Here is an 18,097-nt window from a genome sequence, read left to right as displayed (position 1 = left end):
GTGGATGGCTGTGTCTGTCAGAAGTGTGACATTTCAGCCAACTCTAATCCAATAGTTTCAGTGCTGAGAACAGCAGGCTACAGCTGCTGGGCACCAACCCAGAGCATATGTGGGTTTGTACTGCTTATGTTGAAAGCAGGTGTGAATTCATTGGGAAAAAGGGAAGGAGGCTATGGACTGTGCAGGCATTGCTTCATCTGGGGCATGTTTCAGATCACATATTTGGACTATACCTTTTGAATTATGATCTACTTCCTGTTTGTTTTTCACTGAGCACACAGCAAAATTTTACTGTCATGGTTGCAGACAAGGAATTTCCATCATTGCCAGAGAAGGGAATGCAATGTGCAACAACTATGTAGCATTTGCCTGGATGTCAGAGCATCCCTAGTGCTGCTGACTGACACAGACCATTGAGTGGGTTAGATCACAAAGTGCAAAGAATAACGAGCTACATAGAACAATACGGTCCCCCTCAAAATTTGGGCATAATCATGAAAAAACATCCCATGAAATTACTTGCTACTAGATATAAAAGTTTTACTCACATCTCACAGGTCTGAACAATATATTCTCAGAAGGCAGCATTGGTTTTAAGGCTTCCTCTTTTGCCTTTTCTTCAATAAAACCACAGATTTCTGACAAGTTTTGTGTTAGTACACCCAAGTGATAAAACAATACTCCAGTGAATCTATGCATTTTAACTGTGTTTGCTGTAACTTGTTCTTGTATTTGTGTACTAACATGAACAGATGGGAGGGAGTGACTAGAATGCATCTAGTACAGATAGGCAGGATGGAGATGCACATTTTCAGAAGTCAGGGGGAAGACAGATTACTGCTGAGTGAACAATGGCTGGGTAAATATAAACACAAAAAGACTTTGCCCTATATACTTCAGGAGTGTCCTCAACTTAAAGCCTTCATTAAAATTTAAACACAGCAGAATTTCCCAGCAAGCATGGGCAGAGGATCTGAAGTTCCAGGCCTGGCTTTGAAGCTGATGTCCTCTGTGGTTTCATTATGTCCTCTAAGCTCTGGGAGTTCCCAGCTGGCTCATGGAGATGACAATACTTTGTGACAGAGGATTCAATTTGTGACTTTTAGCATATCCACCCCAAAAAAGGCAACATGACCTGCTTTACAGGCATGTAATACTTGCAGCACAGTGTGCCTGAAGGACTGAGTGTTGTCAAAGGGCTGTTGTTAAAGTTTGTGACTTTATGCTCCTGCTTTTCCAGGCTATTGAAAACTTTGCAATGACAGTAAAAACAACAGCACAGATGCTACAGACCTTTGGAACAGACTTAGCAGAGACTGAACTTCCCAACGATGTGCAGTGCACAGAGGAGCTCCTCTCCGCACACACCGACCACCACAGCAAGCTGAAGGTGAGTGTTGTCTTCTCATGATGGCTCCAGCACAATAGTACATGATTTGTGACTTAACAAAATGTTCTGCCATCACTTGAGAGTCCATTGTCTGGAAGCCACTGAGGAGGACAGAAACCTGGATTCAGGAGGTCAATTTGATTCAGCTGTGGAAAAGGACATTTTACAGCTTCAAGAGTGATGGAACAGGGAAATGTCACTTCTAATGTATGAGGGGGTGTGATGGAATCACATCTGGAATAGCATGGGCTCCTGATGAAGAGTTCATCAGAAAGGATGAACTGGAGCAGATAGAGACAACTGTGAGGATAATTAGGAATAGATAGAATGATCTAGGTAATCATGGTTGTTTTATTTAAAAACAAACAAACAAACTTTGGGGCAAGTTTAGCTTTGCAGAATAAGAATCAGAAGAAAACATTACTGCTGTCAACAAATACCTTAGGTTAAACATAAGAGAAAAAAATACTACTTAAGCTATATTAGCACAACAACACATTTTATGGAAGAATGTGCAGTGATGTGGGGATTCATCGGCTGATATAATAATGTTTCAGCCTCATTGCCCTTTTCATTACTTATCTTTCATGCTGGAAAGACTCTTCTTCTGTGGATGACTCCTTATACCTGTTGTACTGTGGCTCAGCATGTCACAATGTTGTTTGAAGGAAATTCCATTAAGAAGTGCAACGTGTCAGCGCAGGCTCTCAACTCACTGAACAGTCTGCAGCACACATTCAATTTGTGGTAGAATAATTTATTTTGCAATAAATTTCTGCCTGGTCAGAAATGCAGTCTGCTCAGAAATTGTACTATTTCTTTTCTCAAAAATAGATCTACTATTCAAAGTGAACAGATTTAGTCTCTGCATTTTCTAGAAAAACGTATCACCTTTGGTAAGCATTTATATTTTGTTCCAAATATTTAGTATCTATGAAAGCATCCTCCCGTAGCATTACTGTGTTGTCCATGTAAGAGATGTGAGTGTTGTTAGAAGTACATACAATTTGTTTTCTGGCTTGTTTTCTTTCCCTCAGGATGAGCTGAAACTAGCAGTGAAGCAGGGGGCCACCCTGCTGACATGCATTCGGGAGCCAGTCACCCGAAGTGCCAACAGCAAACTCAGTCCAGATGAACTGGAAAATGTAGCCACAGTAGAAAGGTCAGTGAAGCTAGATTACCTTGTGCAAGTTGCTAATTTATTCCTAAGAAATGCAAGTGTAATTTAAATAATTTAAATATGCGAGTTATAAATTGCCTCCGGTTCAACCACTCAGGATTTATTGGACAGGGAACTCAGAAGGGAATGGCTTTGAGGAATTTACTTGATTGAACTGTCAAGGTGAGTTCAAACAAGTCCTGAATTTTGTGGTAATTTTTGGTCAGACCACTAACTACCTGGGCAGAAGATTTAACATGAGACTTACTTTCCCTGTAACATATGTGTCCTCCAAACTTCTGTACCTGATTTGAAGGGCACCTGAATCTCTGTGAGATGAGAGGGTGTGTGTTTGTGTATGTCTGTGGAATCACTGGGGGAGAAACAGATGAAGTGATACCCTGCAGAGAGAGAGAGAGAGAGAGAAACAAACCCCTTTTCCTTCCTACAATGCTAGTTACTACCATAAAGCTTTTAGTCACCATGTAGAAGTTTCTGCTGTGCCATGTGATGCAGTGGAAAGAGAAATGCCATGCTAGTGTTTCAGCATGTCTGCATTCACTGGGAACAAAGCTGCTAAAAGTAAAGCTGAGCTGATATTTTTCACTGAATACTTTAAAATCCTTTTAACAGTCACACCAAAGGAATTTGCGAATTCATCTTGAATTCAACAACCAGCTTTGATTAAAACCACATTTTCCAGGGATAGATTGAAAACAGAACTTTAGTTTTGAGAGAAATAGGAGGGAACTATTGTCATTTGCCCTAATAACTTGATCATTTCAGCACTCACCAATCCCTACTTGCCCAAAGAGTGCCCATTTATTGAAATACAGGATATTCACAGAAAACTTTCTTCTCATTTTTTCTTCTTGTTTAAACTGTTCTACTTTGTAATTAATGGATCATTGAGAAACTGTGCAGATGACTCACTAGTCTGGTTTTAGACATTTTACTCAAGATGTATGACACCTTGATATTAATTTCTTTGCAAATAAATGTTTCATCATTTACACAAAATAATGTCCATGGGAGTCATTATGAGCTTCTAATGTATTGTTTTTAATGGACTGGGAAAAATGATTCAGTCCTTGCCTGTTTCTGATGGGTGAAAAAAATGAACAAGTTGTAGAGTCCTGCTTTAAACATTCCATAAAATAATAATTGCATCACATTCAGTCTGCATCAGTTGGGGGTGAATTATCTTTGAAGCATTGGGTGGAAGCTTGGGATTACAGTCGCCCTTGGCTGCTAGAGCATGGAACAGCTCTGAGTCCTTGTTGCAGATCAGGAGGCAGGATTGCAACTGCCACAGTGGATCCATGTAGCTGTCACTCATCCATCATACTCCTGCCTATCCCACTGCAAATTTAATTCTCTTTTGCTTAAGGGAGAGTTGACACAGAGCCCTCTAACATGAGTGTAGGCTCCCCGCCATCTCCCTGCTCTGCTTTCTGCCACCAGTTAGTGTAACTTAAAAGAAATGAACCATAGGAAATAAGTACATTCTATTCATTATAATTTCTTAACAGGTTGTTGGCTCAGTTGGATGAAACAGAAAAGGCTTTTGATCAATTTTGGACCAAACATCATCTAAAACTAGAACAGTGCCTGCAGCTTCGACACTTTGAACATGATTTTAGAGAGGTACTTCATTTGTTCATGCTGTCTAGTCTTCTCTGGTAAATAAGGTCAAATTTTACCCATACCTAAAGTATACTGGCAATCCAAAAAGAAGATTGGGAGAGAAGCCCTTCATTATGAAATAAGAACTGAGTTTTCAAAAATTAAATTTTTGGCAGCTATCAGATATCTTACAACATTTGAATAAAGCCCAGTGAGGAAAGTGCCAGACTGTGAGGCCAAAATGTGAAACACCCACTTCTTGATAAACCATTTTACATTTACGTGTGAAGTTATCAAATATAATTTCTTCTGTGATGTTAAGTTGCCAATTCCACCAGAGTCAAGGGAATACAGTTCAGAAAGCCCAACTGTCAGCCCAGAGACTGGAGTAATACAGATTCTGGAGTAATATAGACTCTGGAGTTACAGGTTTTCAAAACTGCGTGGGCCTAAACAGTGAGAAACAGGGCAGCTCTTTGAAGAATAGTTGATTGTTGCTTTATTCCTCGGTTTTTCCATTTTGGAACAAGCTGAAAGACTAAATTTGAGATGCAGACTCTTTTCAAAGATATCGATGAATGTTTGTTGTAATTTTATGAGTATATTGTGGTAAAGTTTTGGGTGGTTTATTTTGTTTTGGTTTTATGCTTTTGTTGTTACTGTTTTTTTAGGTAAAACTGACATTGGATAACCTCATGGAAGCACAAGCAGGTTTTGCTGACATTGGGGACAGTGTGACTCGAGTGGAGCACCTCCTAAAGGAACAGAAACATCTGGAAGAGAAAGGACAGGTTTGCACTCAATTTAGTATTCTAGCTGCTATAGACATGGTATTCCAGACACTTCTTTGTCACTGTCCTTCCATCCCATTTACTCTCTTCTCTTGAGTCATTATTTTAAATTGCAAACTTGGATCCTAATTTCCAGAAGCCAGGGTTGTTGAGACCCAGTAGTTCCAGTTTGTTTCTTGGAAAGCAGGGGGAAAAAAGCAGGGGAAAAAACTTGTATAATGAATGTCCCTGGTATGGAGAAAGAAGAATTGGACTCCACAACTTCTCTGGGCAACATGTTCCAGTGTTTGTTCACCCTTACAGTAAAAAAGTGCTTCTTCATGTTCTGATGGAACTTCTCAAGTTTCAATGTACTCACTGACAATAAAGTTGGTCTTCAATGTAAATATAAAGTGAGACATCAGCTATATTTATATCCCAAACCTTTACCCTCAGGCTACAGCAGGGATTATAGAGATGGACTGTCATTATTATAAATGTCATTCTAAGATCTAACTTTGGATTTTTCTCATTAATTTCACAGGAACCTTTGGAGAAGGCTCAGTCTCTAGCTCTTCATGGAGAACAGCTCATCCAAAACAATCATTATGCAGTTGACTCCATTAGACCAAAGTGTGTTGAACTCAGGCGGATTTGTGATGACTTTACCAATGAGACCAAGAAAAAGTATGATATTTTGGGAAAGTCTCTTGAGCTGCATAAGCAGTTAGATAAGGTGAGCAAACCTTCTCAGGTAACAGCCCTGCCAAGGTTCTACCGAAAATGAATGTTTTTATAAGCTCAGGTAATTACGATGAAGATAAAAAGTTGTGTTTGTTTTTTCTCTGTTTCATTCAGTAAATATAACTAGAAACATTGGAGCAGTAGATTCCCATAAGTATGGTCTTAAAATGATGAAAAATAGAAAATAAACTAAGGAAAATTGAGCTAGACCTAAATTTGAAATGAGAACCAAATGTATTCTAGTGCTTAAAAATTAACAATTTACTGCGTGTTAGTTTTCAATTTCTCTGATCTAGCTAGAATAGCAAGATAAATGCTTTGAGAATGTTTGTTTGCTATTCCAGCAATGTAAACCTTCTTTGGAGTATTTCTAACTGAGATTCATAGGCCTAAAAAGTTTTGGAGAGTTTTGATATGGTTTCAATTTTTGGGTTAATTATGTGACTGAACACTCAAATGAGGTAGTACAGCTGAGAGATTTGGTTTGCAGTAACACTTTTCCTCTTTGCTCAGAGTATTATTCTTTTACATGTTACTGGACCATCTAGCCCATGAGAGCTGAACTGAACAGCAAGTTCAGTTCAGCAGGTCCAGTTCTACATATCCTGGTGGGATGACTTGGGCAGGAACTATGGCATGCTAGAAAGTAACATCCATCCCTTTTAGTGACATATTAGGGCAAATCTGTATTTCACAGAGTAGAAGCAACACTTAACAACATGGACTGTCAGTGATGATGAGTCCTTCTTTCCCCATTTTTCTTTAAAGGCAAGCCAATGGTGTGAAGCTGGAATCTACCTCTTAGCTTCCCAAGCTGTGGACAAGTGCCAGTCACAAGAGGGAGCTGAAACTGCACTCGTTGAAATTGAGAAGTTCCTGGTAACAGCCAAGGAACACCAGCTCTCTAACCCAAAGGAGTTCTACAATCAGTTTGACATGATCCTCACCCCTGAAATAAAGGTAAAACCCCTCAGATGTGCATGCACTCACTTAGAATTTAAAAATTACCAAATGCTTTGTACCTGAGAGTGTACTGGGCTATATATTTGAGTCTGCTAAAATATGCCTCTTTCCCTATTCCAAAAGGGCACAGAGGTGAGCCCTTGGGGCAATGAGTTTTGTTCATATAAGTAGTCATGGAACACATGTGATTTTCTTCAAACCAGTGTCAGAAATACTGCCTGAGTCACCATGTCTTGGTCAGTGAAACTGTGATGTGTATGGAGTGCGTGGACTGGGTTGCATTAAACTGCAGCACAGTGTCATCTTCAGCTCTAGTCTGTCTGGTAACACAAGTACTTTCTTAACTTAGTCCAGCACTGACAAGTGTTTGTTGTTTGCCTTTTCTTTGTCAAGGCCAATGCCCAAAGAATTGTACAAAAACTTGAAGATGTACAAGAAATGTTTGACAAGAGGCAAGTAAGTTTGAAGAAGCTGGCAGCCAAACAGACCCGGCCAGTACAACCTGTTGCTCCACATCCTGAATCTTCCCCAAAACGAGCATCACCAAAGATTACCAGGCCAGCAGCAGTAGGTAGGCCATGAGCAGTTACTTTCAGACACACACCAATGTTTTGTCCACATGGTGATGTTTAATTTTTGTTATCAGAATGAAGACTTGCACTTGATGTGCAGTGTCAGCCCTGTAGGTCCAGCTATGAAAAATGAATGTGAAATATCTGTCACTACAAACATACAGACAAGGGTGAATCAAAAAAACCCCAACAAACCAACAACAAACCAACAAAAACCCTCAGGTTTCTCTTCCTAGGTCTAATCTACAGAGTACATTTCTATACTGTTTCCCAGTGTGTCTTATATTGCCAGTTCTTGAATACCCAAGCCAGGGTAGTCACTGCAAGCCTGGAAAGTAAGCACGAGAACCTCTTTTATATTGTATATACTGTAATGTGAATATTCGTCTTTAAAAGGGCACAATACCTCAAGTTTCAATCAGATACTTGCCAAATGAAGGGTTTGCTAGTGACACTGCCTCATTTGTGGAAGTTTTGCTTTTTCCCCTCTACACAGATGTTCATTCACTTTCTAGCTTGTCCTCTGCTAACTATAAAAGTTGAACGTTGCTTCTGTTTGGAATTTACTGAAAGTTCCTGATTTGAAGTTTTCACGTGCCTTTAACCAAGATAGCTGTTTTCTGCAAAAGGAACATGGGTGAAGCTAATTTGAGACACTGCATCTTGGAGACCAGTGGCTGTGCTTGGTGGCAAGAAGGCATTGCCCCTTTGGAACCGTAGGGCTTTTTAAAAGGGGAGCCTTTACCAAAAAGCTTTTAAAAAAAATCAATTTGCAAGAAGAGCTTGCAATAAACTGCTTTCTCAACAGGAAGATTAGGATGGCCAGTAGCCTGACCATTTTGCTTTCTAGGCATATCAGCAGGAGGTCACACCAATGTCCCTGTTCTCCTCTGCTCTGCAACCCTAATCCTTTCTTACCAAGGAAAATCATCTTCTTCCTGTTACCATGTTAGTTTGACATCTGTACTTCCCCCCTACCAAACTATACTAGCTTAACGTGTTCTTAACATACAGCTGCTACCTCAAGTTTCAGCTTCAGTATTGGCTTAAGGCAAGCTGAGAACACAATGCATGTGAAGAGGTCCTGCTCTGCCACACACATATCCTCCAGCAATGTGCTCTTGCACTGAGGTGGGCAGTCAGTTTGCCGTAGGAGTTGTGATTTGCCTTGAAAACTCAATCAACAGACTGTAAAAATGTAGTAGTTATTTTTCCACGGCATGAGTTACAGAAATGCAGGGAGCTGTGGAGTTCACGCACCCCAGTCCCCTGCTCCAACCAGCACTAAGTCAGAGTTGATCACATTCACTGAGTGGCCACTAGTGCTGAAGAAAAGGAAGATGCAGAAAATGGGGTTATGGGGTCAGCAGGTCAGAGGCAGTTAGTCCCATCACTGCAAGTACCATTTGAGGATGGCTTTCACCTATTGTGAAACTGCTCTTCAGGCTAAAAGCTAATCTTGCTGTTTAGTTTATGCATGCAGTCTCTGATTTTGTTTCTTGAATTTCTTTCTTGTCATTTTAAAGCACTTGCAGATTTTTTTAATTAAATTGTTGGTATAGATAGAACCTTATAGAACAGTCACTAGTATATACGTGACAGTGCTCTAAATTTTGATTCTTGTTTATACAACCAATCCCATACTATCAGCTCTTTCACAGAAAATCATGAGATGCTCCATTGCTCTGTCCCTTGCATTGCAGTTCAGGGTTTTACAACCCAATACAGGATAACTGTGTGACAAGGATTAGCCTCTTAACGTCCTGTTGCAAAATAATAGGTAGATGAAATTTATTTTTAAATGTTACTCTGGTTGTTCTTTTAGAAGGTGCAAAGTGCAACTCAGTCCTGTTCAGACACTGATAAGTAGACTGTAAAATCTCATTCAGGTTCCTGAAGGTGCCTGACCGAGAGTACCTCTGTACAAAGAAACAAACCCTGACTACCTACAGCTTATCCAGGGGCTCACAATAACAGCTTACTTTAGCAGCTGTGAATAGTACATGTACATTCATATACTCTGTGTAATGGCATCCTTTGGGTGTTATCCAGCTGTCAGCTACCAAGAATCATACTTTGAAATTCCTGAGTGCCCTTTCCCTCAGAATGCCAAAGCACTTGGCAAGTACTGGTCAGTATTTTAACCTCTTTTTTTTTTTTTTTCCGAAAGAAAACTGAAGCACAGATAAACTGATTTACCAAGGCATTTTACAGTCTGACTCTCAAATGTGTCTGAGAATAGAAACAGGGACACTGAGTCCTATTCCAAGCCTTGAAAATGAGGCTGCGAAATTCTGCTCTTCTTGGAGCTACCCTCTTTTGGACTTTCCTCTGTGTCCTTTCTTCACATTCATGGGATCAATGCACTATCAACATTTACTTATGGGGAGAATTTATTGAGCAACATCTTGGAAACATGAGAGAGGCTTAGAGCAGCTTTTTGAAACAGATAGTGTAATTCATTGTCATTTTTTAGCCAGGACTTACCTGTATATTTCTAAAAGCTTGCAAAATAGACTATGGCAACAGGAAAATGCCATGTTCCTAGGCTGCATAAATATAAAAGCAGGCAAAGGCAATAAAATGTTGTAAACAGAAATAGAAGACTAGAAAGAAAGGCTTTTGTCCCCAGGCAACAGAGTAACAATACCATGGCAGCACTGCAGTGGTTGTCTGTGAAAGGAAAAGAAGTTATGTTTGTTCCAGAATAGATTTTGTTTTGTTTTTCCTTGCTGACTATCCATTTTCCAAACAAGGAGTGGTAGGGAAAATTCAATCCAATTCAGGGTGCTAATGGAAAAATCTTCACAGATATGAAGACTCAGGCATAAAATACTGTCAGACTCTCCATTTTACATGGACAAATACATAGGTGCACACAGGCAGAGCTGATACTATGTCTGAGAGCAAGGGCAGGTTTCCATCAGGGAAATGACTGTCACAGGTTATGTCTGTGTCCTTATGGTTACTGGTGACTGACTCTCAGCAAACTCTAAGCTTAGTGAAGATCCAGAAAGGCAGCTCAGAGCTGCTGTAAACTCTCCCTCACTCAACACTTTTCACTCAACACTGTGGGTCTGGAAGTTCTGAAGCAAAATTTTAGATTAATCTCAATTTTGCTTGAAGCTTTTGGTTTCGCAAATGAACTTTCAAATTTTGCAGGGACAGGCCTGTTCAACATTGAAAAACTAGTTTTGGAATTATTGTGATGCTCCAAAGTCTGTGCCAACTGGACTTGGTGCACATTTTAGCTGTGAGAATCTGCTTAAGTATTATTCACAGATCAACCTAGAAAAGGCATAATTGACCTTTTTATAATGAGTGCTCTGAAAATATTTAAGTAGTGTATATAACACCTTATTTTAAGGACAACTCTCTTTACTCCCAATGGAAGCTGCTTGAATACTGCTGATGGCTAAACTTGTCCCTGTATGTGTTGGGAGAATTGGCACTTCATAGGGAAATATTTTTGCTGATTTATTTCTGAGGGCATAATTTTTGATGATTTGACTACATATTTGTTTTCTGCATTTCTGTACAAAACTCCTTAGCTGGAGTGAATTGGGATAGGTCCACAAAGTCAAACCATGCAGGCCAGAATTGCCTCTAGGCTGTCAGGCACAGATTAGAGACAAATTACAGAACTGTAAAGGAGAATACAAGCTATTAGGGATGATTGCAGTTAGCATTTCTCTATTTTAATTTGCTTGTAATTCTCCCAAACTCTAACTCTTCGAAATTGTGGTGATGACAAAACAGAATGTTTAGGCAGCTAAAGAAACACCAGAGCATCTTTGCTTTATCATTCAATGGCTTAGTGCAGACTTTTCCATTTTTAGGCAATATAATCTATATTTCTTTGCTCTAGCAAAATTGCTGTCAAACCCCTGGAAAATCTGCCAATATAAGAAGCACAAAGCAAGGCTCCTCTATGTGGAATATTATTCTACAAGGAGACACCCCACTTGTCTTCCTTTGTTCCTGTGCCTTTATTCTTTCAGTAGGCAGCTCAACACTTTAACTTTCAACTTCCTCAGCAGTACAATACAGTACTGACCTTGAAACAGCCAACTGTGCTGAATTTTATAAGGGAGTTTCCCTTATATTTCCAGTTCCACAGTAATTAGTGCAATAGTAATTGGCAGGTATTTTGGCTGTTTCTTTCTAAGGTGCTCCAGAAACTACTTAAAGGTAGTGACGTGCAGCAGTCTCTGACTATGGGCCAGTCAATAACTGACAAATTCTCTGGAGCATGACCAAAACAGATTGCTGCCTGCTCTCAGTTCATTTCTGGGTCAAATTGGAAAGGGAAGTTTGCTGTGTCAATCTGAATCAAATTCATCTCTGAAATATATGCAGTTGAATTTGTGTTTCTTATCTTTGCACCTGCCTCCTTTCCTGAAATATCTCACACTGAAGAAGCCAAGACTAACCTAGTGAACTGACCTGAGTAATTGCTGCTGGATCAAGGAGCACCTGCACTTGGGCTTCTTGTGAATGTGCCATCTTTCACTTAAGCTGTTCTGGATCACCTGGAGCTGTCTGAATTTGCAAGTTGTGATCCAGACATCAAAATTTTAACCGATTTCCAATTTTTCTGCTGGTTGCTTTCAGCCAGGATTTTCATACCAGTATCAACTGTCCCCTCAAGTCTTCTGATTAATGAATAGGTCAAACAACATGGTATTGCTGACTATGCTCTTCTAAGCAAAAGTTGTCATGTTTTCTGAAGTTATTTCCTTTGCTTCCATTTCTTTCCACAACACATCCATAAAATTTCTGAATTAGCTTTGTAGAACAATCCAGTGGACTGAACCCAGATTTAGATAGGGCAACTAGACCTTGGCAGAGTATCTAGGGTATTCAGGATGCCTGTGTGTTATTAAGAGTATGAAACAATGTCTTGGTAGTCAAGTCTTACATTTATTTCTTTTACTGCTGATTTTTCAAGGTATAAATAGGATATAGTTGGGAGAAGCTCCAGGAGATAACAGTGTTTAGTGTGATACGTATGATCATAATCTGCATTTTGTCAAGATGGTGGTAGATGAGAATTTAAGGCTAAATAGAATCTCCAGGGTGCATTAGTATGGAAAAGAGTGAATTTGCTAATGCTTATAACCACTTTACTCAGGCATTCATGGGGGAAACCATAAAAGGACCCATTTGAAAACTTATCAAATAGTTGATGAAGGTTGGTATTCTGGTTTTGCCAACAGTATAAATCATGCTTCTTGCAGATTAGAAAGGTAGGAAGAACTTTGACAATGAGGATCAATAGCTTCTATATGCTTTATCTTGCATCTTTTTGTCTCCTTGGTTTCAAAATGTCAGTACACCACTTTTGGGGTGAAATAAAAATACCTTTGAGAGAACAATTACTACTTCAGGGAAAGCTTTCTTGGGGTGGGAAAAAGGCATCTGTTGAAAGTAGTGCTCAAAATCAAAACAAATCCCCTGCTGTATATTCTGAAAGAGAGTGATGGAAGAGCCAAAGAGAGACGACATTTGCATTTCAGCTCAGTCCTGGGAACCACGAGAATCCTCTAGCACTTGATTATAGCTGCTGGTGGCTGCCAGATTTCACTGTTCCATTGAGGAAACCTTCTAGTATAGAGTCATTGTGCAGAGGTAATAGGCATGAAATGGACATTGCCAAGTCCTCATGTCATTCAGCATTGGATAAATCCAAGAAGATTTAGAGAAGAGTTGGAGAGAAGCCGCTTTAATTAATTCTCTTCCCAGCTGTGTGATAAGGCTGCTGAAAAGACACAGAGTAGAAAAAACGTCGACTTCCATTACTGTTGTCTGTGAAACTGATATGTTGTCTTTTTAACTGAATATAATTTGGGTGCTTCTATGTGCCTTTTTTGCCTTTTCTAAAACTACCTTGAAAGAAGAATTTAATTACAAGGGCATCTGAAACTTTGTTAATGTGTTTCTTCTCTAAAAAGTGTTCAACCCCCTCCTACATGAATCCTTTGATACTACATCCTCTTCATTCAAAGATGTCTGCATCTTTGTTACTGCACCCCTCGGCTTCTCCCCAAAAAGTTATTAATTACCACCAGGACTCTCAATGCCTCAAAACATTAAACTTGGTGAAACCATCTCAAAATGTTACCAGATGCATTTGAAAACAAGTTCTTGTTCAATTAGAAAGTTTCCCCAGGATAAAAATGAAACGGACCTTATCTCAGAATTGCAGCAATATTTTTTTTTCTTTTTTCTTTTTTGTTCTTCTAACCCAGGTTCTTTCACCATTTCTTCTGGCTTTGTATGTGTTTTTACCATGACATGAATGGTTGCTCATATCAATTCAGCAACTAAGAAGAGAGGTGATTGCCTTGTGCTTATATAGTGTGTGCTGTGAGCTCGTTACCAATTTAAAACAAACTGTAACAGAGATTATTTTCTTCTCAAGCAAAATATATGATTCCCCTTCTCACAGTTCATTGTAAACCTTTCCTTTGGACAGCAGGCTCAGGACAAGTGGTTATGTTGTTAAGGATGACTGTCCAGTAGCATCAGACACCTCACTGTCAGCTGTGGTTTGCAGAGCCTGCAAAGTCCCTCAAACCTGACATGACAGACCATATTCTGAAATTGCTTCCTCAGGTTCACTGTTATTATATCCGTGTCACAGTGACTTGCTGAACTCCTGGGATTACTCTTTCGAGACTTGTTCATGTAATGAAAACATTCAGGGAACAATCCTTTAATCCAACATTGCCAAACCATTACCAGAACCAAAATTTCCTTTCTTTGGGAACCCACCCAAGCAACACTGTGCAAGTGACAATTACCCAAGTGATGATACAGCTGGCTAACATTTACCTGTGCTGGCCTAAAGATGGTTTTTCCAGGGGAAGCCAAATCAATCATTACACTGTGGAGCTTTGGATGCCAATCTGAGCACTGAACAAGGTGGCCCATCCTTTGTGCCAGCTGGTCCATCGCCACCCCAGCCACAACTCAGTTCTCTAAGCCAGGTCTCAGTTGCTACTGATGTGTTGGGATCTTTGCTCATTGCTTTTATTAGGAAGTAGAATTTCAACTTTCAGCACACATTTTCTAATGTTACTCTCTTTTTGACTCCTTCAGCTACCAACAGGAGGTCCACCGAAATTTCCTGCCCTCCAAAGACAGTTTCTGAAGTAGAGTTATCAAAAAAGAAAAGCATTAAGAAGACTAAAGGTGGAATTAAGGTAGGATTACCTGTGATTTGGGGACATCCCATATTATGAGAGAACTCAAGACCACATAAATATAGGTTTACTCACTTGGAATTAAAAAAAAAAAAAAAAAAAAATCGAACATTTCTAAGTTGACTCTCTGATAAGGATTTTTTTTACACTCCACATTGCAGTTTGAAAGTTACTCAGATGATAGCATTAAAAAGCATTTATGGAAAACCAAGTTACACTAAAGGAGAAATCATCTTCAAAGGATGGAAGTGGAAATGTGGAAGAAATGTCCAACAATAATATACTAAAATGCAGCCAAAGTGCCCATCCTCCCTTATAGCACGTGAACTACTTTGTTTCTAAAACTGTAATCCGATTCAGCTCAAGTTGTGTTATGTTCAGGGTTTTACAAAGTTATAGATTTTTCCTCATTTAAATATTTTGTATGGGTAATTTCTATGTAAAGGATTTAAAACTAGACATGTAATACTTAGGAATAAACCAGCCCAAACCCAAGAAAATCCACTGTTACCTGTGCCTGCATAGGCAAGTAACCTTCAGGGAAAGCTATCTGGCATTTGTGTCTCTGTGATGAGATTTCTTGCATTATTCTTTCCACAACAAGAATCTATTTAAGATTGTTTGGACATCTTTATCCTTTCCTCTCTATTCCCAAGCCTGACAGCATGTAAGAATCCTGCCCTTACAGCAGAGAGTCTTTGCTTTGAGCTGTAGACACTGACGGGGATAATAAGCTACCAAAAACAGCTGTTTGGCCTTCCTTGAGTATTTTAACACTGGAAACAAGTTTCAGATACTCCATTCATCTGCAGGTCTTGAAACTATGATGAACTGCAGCTGCATCCTAAAAGTTTTCATTCGCCCAAGCTAGCTGAAATAGCCACTTTCAGAGAACAGACTTCTTTCTTCTTTTCCCCTGTCAAATTCAAGCAAATACCTCATTTATCTTATTTAAAATGTTTGGGTTTAGACCACGTAAATACGCCTGGGAGAGATAAGAAGAATACCAGTGAGGTTATATTCTGAATGGTCTGTGCACAAATGTCATACCTTTGCCAACATCCCCTTCAGTTAAGTTTACTAAAAATAAGAGGTTAAATCATACACAGTGCTGTACACTCACAACCTTTTAAATAACAGTAGCCCTTTGCCCAGATTTTCTTGCAACTTGCCTGAAGATTCATATTATTGGCTCTTTGGACCATTATATCATTAAAATGGTAATAAATGCAATTTAAGGTATGTTTTGAGAAAGAAAGCATAAGCCCTGAATGTAAGGGAAACAATGCAATGAATGTTCAAAAAGAATTGTGAAACAAGTTGGGTAGTATGAGGTATGATCTTCATTTGGGTGCCTCATGAAAGTGTGATGGAAACAGCAAGTAGCCTTTTTCATATTGTTCAGCAGCTTGGGGGAGAGGAAGAGGAAGGGAATAAGCTTTTTCAGTACATCTCTGGGGAAAATAAATACCTCAATTTAAAACAGGTTATTTAGAAGGAGAAAAGATGACACAATAGTCCCTGCACTTACAGTTTTTAACTTTTTCATAGTTCATGAGTTATTTTAAAAGGGATTTTTAAAGGTGAGCTCTATATGAGAACACATCCAATAACAGAGACCACATTTTATTAGTTCTCTGTGCCTTTTCCAGTTTAGTCTACTATTACACAGGGTTTTTGTAAAATAAGCATTTTAGAGTTTCTGATTTTAATTAATAATTCACAGACCAAAACTCATACACTACTAGCACTTCTTACACTAGTGACACCCAAACATGGATGTGCTACTTTCATCTAAATATTAAAAAAGGGTTTAATCTTGTTAGTGCAGGAATTCCACACAGGCCAAAACCAGTTTTGGGGTTTTTTTGCTTGTTTGTTTGTTTTTCCTTTTCTGGGGGGATGGGAATATTTAGCAGGGAGGAAGTGTTACCAGAAGGCCTGAAAAGCTAAAAAATGTATCAAATGTCTACCTGGCAAAATTCTATTATTCAATTTTTGATATAATACAAGCTACTTCAACCCAGCTCTTCTGTTATCCACACCCCTGACTTGCTCATACATTTCATCTTAATTTCCCTGAAGCTGAAACTAAAAATTAAACTTGGTCCATCTTCTGAAATGGCCAGAACAGTCCACAACTTCAGCAATAAACACAGAATAAAATTCAGTTATCAGCAGGAACCTAGAGCTGGTTCTCCTTTGTTCTGATAATAGTTCAGGTGAGGACAGCTTATTAATGGATCCATCATTATCATCAACCACCTAAATAATTTTGCAATATTGAATGTAAGATACTTTTCTTCTCCAGAATCAGCCATTAAAAATGAAAGTGCTCAGGAACTAAAAAAAGCTGGAGTTTAGATATTGGCTTGGATTAACTGCAAACTCAGAGGCTGGGTTGTTTTACTGAATTTGAAGATTTTGGCTTTTGAGTAAGTCCAAGTAGTACTTGGTGCTCTTAAAGCAAAAGGAGGAAAAACCTGCTTAAAACTTTCCTGGAGCACACCTGAAATGATCCAACTCTGCAAGACTGGACAAGGGAGAAGGTTAGTGTTTATCAAAATAAACACTGGAGCAATCAAAAAGCTCCATTTCAGCCTGGGGACAGCCCCTGCACACAAACATGTGCTCAGCACTGTCTTACCAACACTGCTCCTGGGACACAAACACTTCTCAGAGGCACAGGATGGATTCCCAGCTTTCTCCATATGCACCCGACAAAGAACTCCGAAAATGTCAAGTCTTTGGTTTGGCTTGAGACACAAACCAAAAAAACAGCATTTCAAAGTCTAAGTAACAGACTATCATGCCTGTAATTATCTACACAAGGAAATAATTCACCTTCTATGGTGCAAGAACACAACGACTTCGCCTGGAGTCAGGAATGCCTCCCATGCCAACACTGAGCAAGGAACAGGAATAAAAATAGACAAGAGGTATTCTTGATTTAAAACCTGCACATATAGAATTCAATTATTTTAAATTGTCTAGTGACTTGCTAGGTTAGGTAGGATCTGTTTTTTATTCTTGCAAAGAGTTAAAGTGCTCTAAATAAAGCATCAGCAATTAAGTATTTTCACTTTTAACATGTCCTTTTTATTCAGATTGAGGTGATGCATGAAGCAAGTCAAGGAGGATCTAGCAGAGTCCTGGTGACCAGTGAAAGTGATGAGAACTTGTCAACAAGGAGGAGGTAAGGCTGCACACATGAGCTAGTATATTTTTTTCTTCTTAGAATGCAAATTACTGCATTTATAGTACACTCTCTATGATTTCTTTGAAGCTCATCAAGATTAATAAATAATTATCTGTAATGAAGTCACTGAAATGCTTACAGCCATGCATTTATACCCAGTCTATCAGATGGAAAAGCAAGAAAGATTTATCTTTTGGTTGGGTTGGGGTTTTTTTCCATTTTTTTTCCTTAAAAACATTAATTACAAGATGTGAGAAAATAAGTCATTAGAATAAGCCTTGCATGTATGTTCAAAAAAAGCAGTATTAAAGACCATCTCAGTGTTCAGAATGTTCATATTTAACTATATGCCTCTGAGAAGCTTCTGGGTTTTTTAAATGCATGCTAGAGTTTCTGCAGTCTTGAGAAAAAGATTATTAATGATATATTCTAAAGCACCAAATATTTAAGTCGCTTAGTTCAACAA

At 39.0% G+C, this 18,097-nt stretch overlaps 1 protein-coding gene across 16 annotated transcripts in view; it reads left to right on the top strand.

Annotated features, from left to right (window-relative positions):
- MCF2L2 (MCF.2 cell line derived transforming sequence-like 2) overlaps positions 1–18,097 on the top strand; it is a 163,587-nt gene that overhangs the window by 65,920 nt on the left and 79,570 nt on the right. For all 16 annotated transcript variants that reach the window (XM_064665941.1, XM_064665937.1, XM_064665950.1 and 13 more), the window contains 9 exons: positions 1,241–1,390; positions 2,428–2,552; positions 4,082–4,196; positions 4,847–4,966; positions 5,490–5,681; positions 6,458–6,649; positions 7,046–7,223; positions 14,329–14,432; positions 17,540–17,628. In XM_064665941.1, coding sequence (XP_064522011.1) covers positions 1,241–1,390; positions 2,428–2,552; positions 4,082–4,196; positions 4,847–4,966; positions 5,490–5,681; positions 6,458–6,649; positions 7,046–7,223; positions 14,329–14,432; positions 17,540–17,628 — 1,265 coding nt within the window. The remainder of the gene's footprint in view (positions 1–1,240; positions 1,391–2,427; positions 2,553–4,081; positions 4,197–4,846; positions 4,967–5,489; positions 5,682–6,457; positions 6,650–7,045; positions 7,224–14,328; positions 14,433–17,539; positions 17,629–18,097) is intronic.

Source organism: Pseudopipra pipra, chromosome 10 (genome assembly GCF_036250125.1).
Source record: "Pseudopipra pipra isolate bDixPip1 chromosome 10, bDixPip1.hap1, whole genome shotgun sequence".
Lineage (NCBI taxonomy): Eukaryota > Metazoa > Chordata > Aves > Passeriformes > Pipridae > Pseudopipra > Pseudopipra pipra.
This window is presented reverse-complemented; position numbering and strand designations above follow the sequence as displayed.